At 44.6% G+C, this 12,814-nt stretch overlaps 1 protein-coding gene across 2 annotated transcripts in view; it reads left to right on the forward strand.

Moving 5' to 3' along the window:
* The window catches only part of LOC123770245 (acetylcholinesterase), a 488,614-nt gene that overhangs the window by 390,773 nt on the left and 85,027 nt on the right, over positions 1–12,814 (forward strand). For both annotated transcript variants that reach the window (XM_069339942.1, XM_069339943.1), the window contains exon 4: positions 10,313–11,833. In XM_069339942.1, coding sequence (XP_069196043.1) covers positions 10,681–11,833 — 1,153 coding nt within the window. In that variant the 5' untranslated portion in view covers positions 10,313–10,680. The remainder of the gene's footprint in view (positions 1–10,312; positions 11,834–12,814) is intronic.

Consider the following 12,814-nt stretch of genomic DNA (forward strand, 5'->3'; position numbering starts at 1 on the left):
GAGAGAGAGAGAGAGAGGGGGGGGGGAGAGAGAGAGACAGAGAGAGAGAGACAGAGAGAGAGAGACAGAGAGAGAGAGAGAGAGAGAGAGAGAGAGAGAGAGAGAGAGAGAGAGAGAGAGAGAGAGAGAGAGAGAGAGAGAGAGAGAGAGAGAGAGAGAGAGAGACAGAGAGACAGAGAGAGAGAGACAGAGACAGAGAGAGACAGAGAGAGAGACAGAGAGAGAGAGAGAGAGAGAGAGAGAGAGAGAGAGAGAGAGAGAGAGAGAGAGAGAGAGAGAGAGAGAGAGAGAGAGAGAGAGAGAGAGAGAGAGAGAGAGACAGAGAGAGACAGAGAGAGACAGAGAGAGACAGAGAGAGACAGAGAGAGACAGAGAGAGAGAGAGAGAGAGAGAGAGAGAGAGAGAGAGAGAGAGAGAGAGAGAGAGAGAGAGAGAGAGACAGAGAGAGAGAGAGAGACAGAGAGAGAGAGAGAGACAGAGAGAGACAGAGAGAGACAGAGAGAGAGAGAGAGAGAGAGAGAGAGAGAGAGAGAGAGAGAGAGAGAGAGAGAGAGAGAGAGAGAGACAGAGAGAGAGACAGAGAGAGAGACAGAGAGAGAGACAGAGAGAGAGAGAGAGAGAGAGAGAGAGAGAGAGAGAGAGAGAGAGAGAGAGAGAGAGAGAGAGAGAGAGAGAGAGAGAGAGAGAGATAATATAATATAACCAACCTGGTGCAGATGCTCACCGTTTAATATAAAGATAGTCTGTGTTCTTCAGTGTGACGGACACTTACACGCCTCCCCCTGCAAGAGAACAAAGAATATTCAGAAGTAAAGGCTTTCTGCACCTTTTACTTTATGCAACTGAGGTTGGAGAAGTAAATAGAAGACGGACGTGCGACGCTGGCAAGACAAAAGACTATTGTTTTGTGACACAAAGGCAGCAGACTTATCTGCTTCTTGCCGTCAGCGCAGAGTACATTTGCATCTGCAAGTGTCTCCAGTCGTCTGCCCTGGCGACTTCGCTCTTGGGAAAACGTTTATCTGGAAACACGGGAATGTGTATATGTACGCACACATGTGATGCCGTTAAACTATCCAAGAGCGAGATGAGATGACCAATAAAATATGTACAGTACATATTTTCATCACGTGTGTATATATATATATATATATATATATATATATATATATATATATATATATATATATATATATATATATATATATATACAATCTTTGGACAACACCCACCAGTGGGACTCGAACCCAGAAAGCACAACTACCTTCCAGTAGCTGGCATAACTAGTATGCTTTAACCCACTACGCCATCAGACCTTACAAAAGAAGTAGATAGTTCGAGATATATATCTCAAACATCTCCACCTCCCGAAGGCACCAGATGAGTGAGGGGTCAGTCTGCATTTTTCGTCAAGCCACTGTCAATGTGAGAGAACTCGTGTCCAGCTTATAAGCCTATACTTGCATAAACCACAAGTGAAGATTAACAATCTTTGGACAACACCCACCAGTGGGACTCAAACCCAGAAAGCACAACTACCTTCCAGTAGCTGGCATAACTAGTATGCTTTAACCCACTACGCCATCAGACCTTACAAAAGAAGTAGATAGTTCGAGATATATATCTCAAACATCTCCACCTCCCGAAGGCACCAGATGAGTGAGGGGTCAGTCTGCATTTTTCGTCAAGCCACTGTCAATGTGAGAGAACTCGTGTCCAGCTTATAAGCCTATACTTGCATAAACCACTAGTGAAGATTAACAATCTTTGGACAACACCCACCAGTGGGACTCGAACCCAGAAAGCACAACTACCTTCCAGTAGCTGGCATAACTAGTATGCTTTAACCCACTACGCCATCAGACCTTACAAAAGAAGTAGATAGTTCGAGATATATATCTCAAACATCTCCACCTCCCGAAGGCACCAGATGAGTGAGGGGTCAGTCTGCATTTTTCGTCAAGCCACTGTCAATGTGAGAGAACTCGTGTCCAGCTTATAAGCCTATACTTGCATAAACCACAAGTGAAGATTAACAATCTTTGGACAACACCCACCAGTGGGACTCGAACCCAGAAAGCACAACTACCTTCCAGTAGCTGGCATAACTAGTATGCTTTAACCCACTATGCCATCAGACCTTACAAAAGAAGTAGATAGTTCGAGATATATATCTCAAACATCTCCACCTCCCGAAGGCACCAGATGAGTGAGGGGTCAGTCGGCATTTTTCGTCAAGCCACTGTCAATGTGAGAGAACTCGTGTCCAGCTTATAAGCCTATACTTGCATAAACCACAAGTGAAGATTAACAATCTTTGGACAACACCCACCAGTGGGACTCGAACCCAGAAAGCACAACTACCTTCCAGTAGCTGGCATAACTAGTATGCTTTAACCCACTACGCCATCAGACCTTACAAAAGAAGTAGATAGTTCGAGATATATATCTCAAACATCTCCACCTCCCGAAGGCACCAGATGAGTGAGGGGTCAGTCTGCATTTTTCGTCAAGCCACTGTCAATGTGAGAGAACTCGTGTCCAGCTTATAAGCCTATACTTGCATAAACCACAAGTGAAGATTAACAATCTTTGGACAACACCCACCAGTGGGACTCGAACCCAGAAAGCACAACTACCTTCCAGTAGCTGGCATAACTAGTATGCTTTAACCCACTACGCCATCAGACCTTACAAAAGAAGTAGATAGTTCGAGATATATATCTCAAACATCTCCACCTCCCGAAGGCACCAGATGAGTGAGGGGTCAGTCTGCATTTTTCGTCAAGCCACTGTCAATGTGAGAGAACTCGTGTCCAGCTTATAAGCCTATACTTGCATAAACCACAAGTGAAGATTAACAATCTTTGGACAACACCCACCAGTGGGACTCGAACCCAGAAAGCACAACTACCTTCCAGTAGCTGGCATAACTAGTATGCTTTAACCCACTACACCATCAGACCTTACAAAAGAAGTAGATAGTTCGAGATATATATCTCAAACATCTCCACCTCCCGAAGGCACCAGATGAGTGAGGGGTCAGTCTGCATTTTTCGTCAAGCCACTGTCAATGTGAGAGAACTCGTGTCCAGCTTATAAGCCTATACTTGCATAAACCACAAGTGAAGATTAACAATCTTTGGACAACACCCACCAGTGGGACTCGAACCCAGAAAGCACAACTACCTTCCAGTAGCTGGCATAACTAGTATGCTTTAACCCACTACGCCATCAGACCTTACAAAAGAAGTAGATAGTTCGAGATATATATCTCAAACATCTCCACCTCCCGAAGGCACCAGATGAGTGAGGGGTCAGTCTGCATTTTTCGTCAAGCCACTGTCAATGTGAGAGAACTCGTGTCCAGCTTATAAGCCTATACTTGCATAAACCACAAGTGAAGATTAACAATCTTTGGACAACACCCACCAGTGGGACTCGAACCCAGAAAGCACAACTACCTTCCAGTAGCTGGCATAACTAGTATGCTTTAACCCACTACGCCATCAGACCTTACAAAAGAAGTAGAGAGTTCTCTCACATTGACAGTGGCTTGACGAAAAATGCAGACTGACCCCTCACTCATCTGGTGCCTTCGGGAGGTGGAGATGTTTGAGATATATATCTCGAACTATCTACTTCTTTTGTAAGGTCTGATGGCGTAGTGGGTTAAAGCATACTAGTTATGCCAGCTACTGGAAGGTAGTTGTGCTTTCTGGGTTCGAGTCCCACTGGTGGGTGTTGTCCAAAGATTGTTAATCTTCACTTGTGGTTTATGCAAGTATAGGCTTATAAGCTGGACACGAGTTCTCTCACATTGACAGTGGCTTGACGAAAAATGCAGACTGACCCCTCACTCATCTGGTGCCTTCGGGAGGTGGAGATGTTTGAGATATATATCTCGAACTATCTACTTCTTTTGTAAGGTCTGATGGCGTAGTGGGTTAAAGCATACTAGTTATGCCAGCTACTGGAAGGTAGTTGTGCTTTCTGGGTTCGAGTCCCACTGGTGGGTGTTGTCCAAAGATTGTTAATCTTCACTTGTGGTTTATGCAAGTATAGGCTTATAAGCTGGACACGAGTTCTCTCACATTGACTGTGGCTTGACGAAAAATGCAGACTGACCCCTCACTCATCTGGTCCCTTCGGGAGGTGGAGATGTTTGAGATATATATCTCGAACTATCTACTTCTTTTGTAAGGTCTGATGGCGTAGTGGGTTAAAGCATACTAGTTATGCCAGCTACTGGAAGGTAGTTGTGCTTTCTGGGTTCGAGTCCCACTGGTGGGTGTTGTCCAAAGATTGTTAATCTTCACATGTGGTTTATGCAAGTATAGGCTTATAAGCTGGACACGAGTTCTCTCACATTGACAGTGGCTTGACGAAAAATGCAGACTGACCCCTCACTCATCTGGTGCCTTCGGGAGGTGTAGATGTTTGAGATATATATCTCGAACTATCTACTTCTTTTGTAAGGTCTGATGGCGTAGTGGGTTAAAGCATACTAGTTATGCCAGCTACTGGAAGGTAGTTGTGCTTTCTGGGTTCGAGTCCCACTGGTGGGTGTTGTCCAAAGATTGTTAATCTTCACTTGTGGTTTATGCAAGTATAGGCTTATAAGCTGGACACGAGTTCTCTCACATTGACAGTGGCTTGACGAAAAATGCAGACTGACCCCTCACTCATCTGGTGCCTTCGGGAGGTGGAGATGTTTGAGATATATATCTCGAACTATCTACTTCTTTTGTAATGTCTGATGGCATAGTGGGTTAAAGCATACTAGTTATGCCAGCTACTGGAAGGTAGTTGTGCTTTCTGGGTTCGAGTCCCACTGGTGGGTGTTGTCCAAAGATTGTTAATCTTCACTTGTGGTTTATGCAAGTATAGGCTTATAAGCTGGACACGAGTTCTCTCACATTGACAGTGGCTTGACGAAAAATGCAGACTGACCCCTCACTCATCTGGTGCCTTCGGGAGGTGGAGATGTTTGAGATATATATCTCGAACTATCTACTTCTTTTGTAAGGTCTGATGGCGTAGTGGGTTAAAGCATACTAGTTATGCCAGCTACTGGAAGGTAGTTGTGCTTTCTGGGTTCGAGTCCCACTGGTGGGTGTTGTCCAAAGATTGTTAATCTTCACTTGTGGTTTATGCAAGTATAGGCTTATAAGCTGGACACGAGTTCTCTCACATTGACAGTGGCTTGACGAAAAATGCAGACTGACCCCTCACTCATCTGGTGCCTTCGGGAGGTGGAGATGTTTGAGATATATATCTCGAACTATCTACTTCTTTTGTAAGGTCTGATGGCGTAGTGGGTTAAAGCATACTAGTTATGCCAGCTACTGGAAGGTAGTTGTGCTTTCTGGGTTCGAGTCCCACTGGTGGGTGTTGTCCAAAGATTGTTAATCTTCACTTGTGGTTTATGCAAGTATAGGCTTATAAGCTGGACACGAGTTCTCTCACATTGACAGTGGCTTGACGAAAAATGCAGACTGACCCCTCACTCATCTGGTGCCTTCGGGAGGTGGAGATGTTTGAGATATATATCTCGAACTATCTACTTCTTTTGTAAGGTCTGATGGTGTAGTGGGTTAAAGCATACTAGTTATGCCAGCTACTGGAAGGTAGTTGTGCTTTCTGGGTTCGAGTCCCACTGGTGGGTGTTGTCCAAAGATTGTTAATCTTCACTTGTGGTTTATGCAAGTATAGGCTTATAAGCTGGACACGAGTTCTCTCACATTGACAGTGGCTTGACGAAAAATGCAGACTGACCCCTCACTCATCTGGTGCCTTCGGGAGGTGGAGATGTTTGAGATATATATCTCGAACTATCTACTTCTTTTGTAAGGTCTGATGGCGTAGTGGGTTAAAGCATACTAGTTATGCCAGCTACTGGAAGGTAGTTGTGCTTTCTGGGTTCGAGTCCCACTGGTGGGTGTTGTCCAAAGATTGTTAATCTTCACTTGTGGTTTATGCAAGTATAGGCTTATAAGCTGGACACGAGTTCTCTCACATTGACAGTGGCTTGACGAAAAATGCAGACTGACCCCTCACTCATCTGGTGCCTTCGGGAGGTGGAGATGTTTGAGATATATATCTCGAACTATCTACTTCTTTTGTAAGGTCTGATGGCGTAGTGGGTTAAAGCATACTAGTTATGCCAGCTACTGGAAGGTAGTTGTGCTTTCTGGGTTCGAGTCGCACTGGTGGGTGTTGTCCAAAGATTGTTAATCTTCACTTGTGGTTTATGCAAGTATAGGCTTATAAGCTGGACACGAGTTCTCTCACATTGACAGTGGCTTGACGAAAAATGCAGACTGACCCCTCACTCATCTGGTGCCTTCGGGAGGTGGAGATGTTTGAGATATATATCTCGAACTATCTACTTCTTTTGTAAGGTCTGATGGCGTAGTGGGTTAAAGCATACTAGTTATGCCAGCTACTGGAAGGTAGTTGTGCTTTCTGGGTTCGAGTCCCACTGGTGGGTGTTGTCCAAAGATTGTTAATCTTCACTTGTGGTTTATGCAAGTATAGGCTTATATATATATATATATATATATATATATATATATATATATATATATATATATATATATATATATATATATATATATGTCGTACCTAGTAGCCAGAACGCACTTCTCAGCCTACTATGTAAGGCCCGATTTGCCTAATAAGCCAAGTTTTCATGAATTAATTGTTTTTCGACTACCTAACCTACCTAACCTAACCTAACCTAACTTTTTCTGCTACCTAACCTAACCTAACCTATAAAGATAGGTTAGGTTAGGTTAGGTAGGGTTGGTTAGGTTCGGTCATATATCTACGTTAATTTTAACTCCAATAAAAGAAAATTGACCTCATACTTAATGAAATGGGTAGCTTTATCATTTCATAAGAAAAAAATTAGAGAAAATATATTAATTCAGGAAAACTTGGCTTATTAGGCAAATCGGGCCTTGCATAGTAGGCTGAGAAGTGCGTTCTGGCTACTAGGTACGACATATATATATATATATATATATATATTATTAAATATGACCGAAAAAGTAAGATTAATAATTCTAACACGAATGTTCTCAATCTTTCGTACATTACGCTTCACTGTTGGAGGTAAATCAAAAATCACTTCTCCAAAATTCATTTTGGAGAAGTGATTTTTGATTTACCTCCAACAGTGAAGCGTAATGTACGAAAGATTGAGAAAATTCGTGTTAGAATTATTAATCTTACTTTTTCGGTCATATTTAATAATATATGTCTACAGGAAAGACTGCTACCAAAATATACTAATATATATATATATATACATATATACATATATATATATATATATATATATATATATATATATATATATATATATATATATATATACATCAGAAAACTCTTTCCCCTGATGGATTCTAACCCAGACAGCAAGGGCTCCATGCCCTTTGGCGTGTCCAGTATTTTACCGCTAGGTCACACTGATTGTAAAAAAGAATTGGAAGTCGTCTGACCCTTAACCCAATTCCAGACAGGTCTCGCAAGGTTAATCCCTGATAAAATCAAACCATTTTTCTTTGGTGCATCCCTATGTGCCCTGAAAAAGAAGGGGAGAGGGATCAGACCCATTGCCGTTGGTAATACCCTTCGCCGCCTAGTTGCAAGGGCTGCTGTTAGAAGTATCCGAACTGGAAGCAGCCACCATGCTGCAACCCAACCAGCTGGGGTTTGGAGTCCCCCAAGGCTGTGAAGCAGCAGCCCATGCTGCACAAGCCGACATTAGTTCTATTACTGAAGACCAGGACAGTAGTAAAATTAGATTTAAAAATAAAAGTAGTTTTCAGTAGTTCTCACCGCGGTCCAGGAACATTGCCCAAGCATTCTCCACTTTGTGCCAGCAGGTTACAACAAAGACTCAACCCTCATATTTGGCCAACACGAAGTCACCTCAGCAGAGGGAATTCAACAGGGAGACCCGCAACCTTCCTCTTTTGCATAGCGGTTCGAGAAATCACTTGCAGACTATCCAGCGAGCTCAACATCTGGTTCCTGGATGATGGCACTCTGGCAGGCACACAAGACTCCCTGCTGGAAGACCTGCAGCTGGTGAAGTGACAGGGGGAGACTCTGGGTCTCGTTCTTAACCCCTCCAAGTGCGAAATTATTTCGTCCAGCAAAGTAGTCATTAATGCAGTAAAATATATTTTACGAGAAACCTGAGTCATTGAACCCACTGACAGAACGAACGCTACTTGAAACACCAGTGGGCCACAATACCATTGCTGCAGTCCTTGAAAAAAAGTTTAACGTTCTAAAGAAGATGGAGTAGAGAATGGGAGACTTGGTATCCAATGATGCCCTCTACCTTCTCACAAAGTGTTTTACTTACCTAACACAGGCTAACGAACTTTTATAGTTGTGCACACACTTTTGGCAATCCACTACTAAGTCAATATGATGAGCTCTTCAAGTCTATATTTATGAAGGCACTCAACCTAGATTTAAATGACAGTCAATGGGACCAAGCAACACTACCAGTGAGATTTGGGGGATAGGCATACGAAAGGCAACTGAGGTAGCATTTCCAGCATTCTTATCCTCATATACAACAGCCAACGAATTAGTAGTGCAGATCCTACCAGAGCGTATGAGAAACTCAGTGGGAACTGATGATAAAAAATTCACCGAAGCAGGCAGTCAATGGAAAACCGTTGTACACTTTTTCCCTGACCACAAGCCCCAACAGACGACAAACAGGCCCACTGAGATAGCCCTGTAATGGAAAAGCCTGCCACAACAATGCTTGAAAACACAGATGCTAAGAACAAAGTCCGCCTCCTAGTGGTAACAGCACCCCACGCAGGGGGATTTTTTATTTGCAGTTCCCAATGCAGCCTGGGAACTTGCCTTGATCATGATGCTCTCCGCATTGCAGTTGTTTTGCGCCTTGCCGCCCCCATCCTCACCGAACATAGGGGCATTTGCAGACGCGCGATGGCAGACCAATATGGTCTTCATGGTCTTTTATGTCGTAAACCACAGGGTAAGATTGCAAGACGAAGAAGTCAACGACATCATTAAAAGGAGCCTCGCCACAGCCCGCTGCCCAACACAAAGAGAACCACACCTATTCAGACCAAATGAACCTCATAAGCGCCCCGATGGGGTCACCTTGCTTCCTTAGAAGGATGGTAAGCAAGTAGTGTGGGACTACACGTGTGCTGCCACACTAGCCAGTACCTACCTCCAACACAGCACACGCGAAGGAGGTGGCGCTGCTTCTTTCAAGGAAACGCAGAAAGCCATTAAATACAGAGGTCTGGCACACTGATATAGCATTGTTCTGATCGGTTCGGAGACTCTCAGTTCGTGGGGGAAATGTGCATTGAAGTTCTTAAAGGAATTAGGCGACAAATTGATCAGTGCTTCGAAAAGACCAGAGAGCGAAATGGTTCCTGTTCCAGCGCCTCAGTGTCGCGATTCAGAGAGAAAATACCTGTTACATCTTGGGCACGAGTCCAACTTTAGAGGAATTCGAAGAGGTGTTTGACTTGCAACAATGATTGAATCTGTCCGTGACATTTATTAATGTATCCCGTTGGTGTGTTTTTCATTTTACTTGTAATGATTGGCCACATATTATAATCAAGTAATCTTGTACAAGTGTTATATATATATATATATATATATATATATATATATATATGTCGTACCTAGTAGCCAGAACGCACTTCTCAGCCTACTATGCAAGGCCCGATTTGCCTAAAAAGTCAAGTTTTCATGAATTAATTGTTTTTCGACTACCTAACCTACCTAACCTAACCTAACCTAACTTTTTCGGCTACCTAACCAAACCTAACCCATAAAGATAGGTTAGGTTAGGTTAGGTAGGGTTGGTTAGGTTCGGTCATATATCTACGTTAATTTTAACTCCAATAAAAAAAAATTGACCTCATACATAATGAAATGGGTAGCTTTATCATTTCATAAGAAAAAAAATTAGAAAAAATAGATTAATTCAGGAAAACTTGGCCTATTAGGCAAATTGGGCCTTGAATAGTAGGCCAAAAAGTGAGTTCTGGCTACTAGGTACGACATATATATATATATATATATATATATATATATATATATATATATATATATATATATATATATATATATATTATATATATATATATATATATATATATATATATATATATATATATATATATATATATATATATATATATATATATAAAGGCATTGTATATGGTTGCCAATGAATAACATAAATTTTAATGGCTGCGTTTGATAGATATTCTTTATTTTCCAGGTTTTCTTTGCTCCATCCAGTGGACACAGAGGAAAGGCGTCCTGCGAGTCATTGATGGTTGCGACAACACAGAGTGTATGTATGTCGCTGGTCAAGTACTTGATATTAACAATTCGTGAGGACGTTGGAAGATAAATTGGCAAGGTGCCGATATCCTCGAAGTGCCGCGTCGGAGCTTCAGTTAACAGTATCTGGGCGACGACACTGTGGAACACGACACTGGTCGCAGTGTGGTCGCCGCGATCCTATAAAGCAAGTGTGAGGACAGTGTGGTGATGCTCGCACTGTGGTTGAGAAGTAGAACTTGATCCCAGTGGACGTTACACTGATGACAGATTCGTTATACTCTGCGTCTTGACCTCGAAACCATGGCGGTTCAGGTCAACTTGTGTTCGGTGCTTGTGCTGGGCGTTCTAGTGGGGCTGTGCCTGGCCACCGAGCTGCATAATAGTCTTATTAATTCCTCAACACTGGAAGTTAACGAACCGCGCCGGGAAGATAAAGAAGGGAAAATAAAAACAGCCAGGCCAAAAGACCCTCTTGTAGTGCAGACCAAGAGTGGTCGGTTGAGAGGCTTCAGAAGGACAGTCTTCGGGGAGAATGTGGATTCGTTTTATGGTATTCCTTTTGCTAAGCCTCCAGTAGGAGACTTGCGATACAAAAAGCCTGTACCAATTGACCCTTGGCCTGGCATCCTCGACACAGTCAAGCTTCCGAACACCTGTGTCCAAGAGCCCTTTAACTACTTTCCAGGGTTCATTGGTGAACAGATGTGGAATCCAAATACGGAACTCTCCGAAGACTGCCTTTATCTGAACATCTGGGCACCTGCCCGCCTCCGGGAGCCAGGTGCAGAGCCCACTGAGGTCTTGGTGTGGATCTATGGAGGTGGTTACATGGGCGGCACCTCCACGCTCGAAATCTATGACGCGGACATAATGGTTACAGCCAATAATTTCATCGTTGCTTCAATGCAGTATCGTTGTGGGGCTTTTGGTTACTTGTATTTGAATATGGAGGATGCTCCTGGCAACGTGGGAATGTACGATCAAGCTCTGGCAATGAAGTGGATTCGTGATAACATCGCATTCTTCGGTGGAAACCCTGAACGAATAACGCTCTTCGGCGAGTCAGCGGGCGCTGGGTCCATCGCTGTGCACCTCCTCTCGCCCGTCTCCAGTCACTTGTTTGACCGCGCCATCGTGCAGTCCGGCGTCGTCAACTCTCCCTGGTCAATCATGTCCGCTGACAAGGCTTACGACATCGGCTTGCGCCTTGTGGACGACGTGGGCTGCAACGCGTCCATGATCATCGAGAAGCCAGATGTGGTGATGGAGTGTATGAGAGGAGTGGACGAGAAGAATATCTCTGTAACACAGTGGAACAGCTACTTTGGTCTGCTACAGTTCCCCTCGACACCAATTGTTGACGGCGCCTTCCTCCCTGACGACCCGCTGGAGATGATTCGTCGAGGAGAAGTGAAGAAAACCGAAGTGCTCATCGGCTCCAACCTTGACGAAGGTAAGTACACTAAGGTTCGCCTTTTCTAAAGGCCAAGACCAGATGTATGTATTATAAACAATTGAAATACTTCTCACGAAGAAATGAAAGCGACTCAGTTTGCAACAGTCATTTCTAAAAACGATTCTCTTCAAATGTTGCGTCTCGGAAGACAAGAGAAAAATATTTATATATACAATAAGTGCTTCATTTTTCCTGTTTAGTAACTTATTGTTAAATGTTATCTGACAAAAACACACACAAGAACACACACCCCACAACCATTCCACCCCCATCCCCCCCAGAGCCACACCTGCAACTATCCTCCCCCCACCCCCTCCAGAGGCACACCTGCAACTATCCACCCCCACCCCCCCTCCAGAACCACACCCGCAACTATCCACCCCCACCCCCTCCAGAGCCACACCCGCAACTATCCACCCCCACCCCCTCCAGAGCCACACCTGCAACTATCCTCCCCCACCCCATCCAGAGCCACACCCGCAACTATCCACCCCCACCCCCACCAGAGCCACACCTGCAACTATCCACCCCCATCCCCTCCAGAGCCACTCCTGCAACCATCCCCCCCAGAGCCACACCTGCAACTTTCCTCCCCCCATCCCCCCCCCAGAGCCCCACCAGCAACTATCCACCCCCACCCCCTCCAGAGCCACACCTGCAACTATCCACCCTAACCCTCCCCAGAGCCACACCTGCAACTATCCACTCCCACCCCCTCCAGAGCCACACCTGCAACTATCCAGCCCCACCCCCTCCAGAGCCACACCTGCAACTATCCTCCCCCTACCCCCTCCAGAGCCACACCCGCAACTATCCTCCCCCCACCCCCTCCAGAGGCACACCTGCAACTATCCACCCCCACCCCCCCTCCAGAACCACACCCGCAACTATCCACCCCCACCCCCTCCAGAGCCACACCTGCAACTATCCACCCCCACCCCCTCCAGAGCCACACCTGCAACTATCCTCCCCCACCCC

This window comes from Procambarus clarkii, chromosome 42 (assembly GCF_040958095.1).
Source record: "Procambarus clarkii isolate CNS0578487 chromosome 42, FALCON_Pclarkii_2.0, whole genome shotgun sequence".
Classification (NCBI taxonomy): domain Eukaryota; kingdom Metazoa; phylum Arthropoda; class Malacostraca; order Decapoda; family Cambaridae; genus Procambarus; species Procambarus clarkii.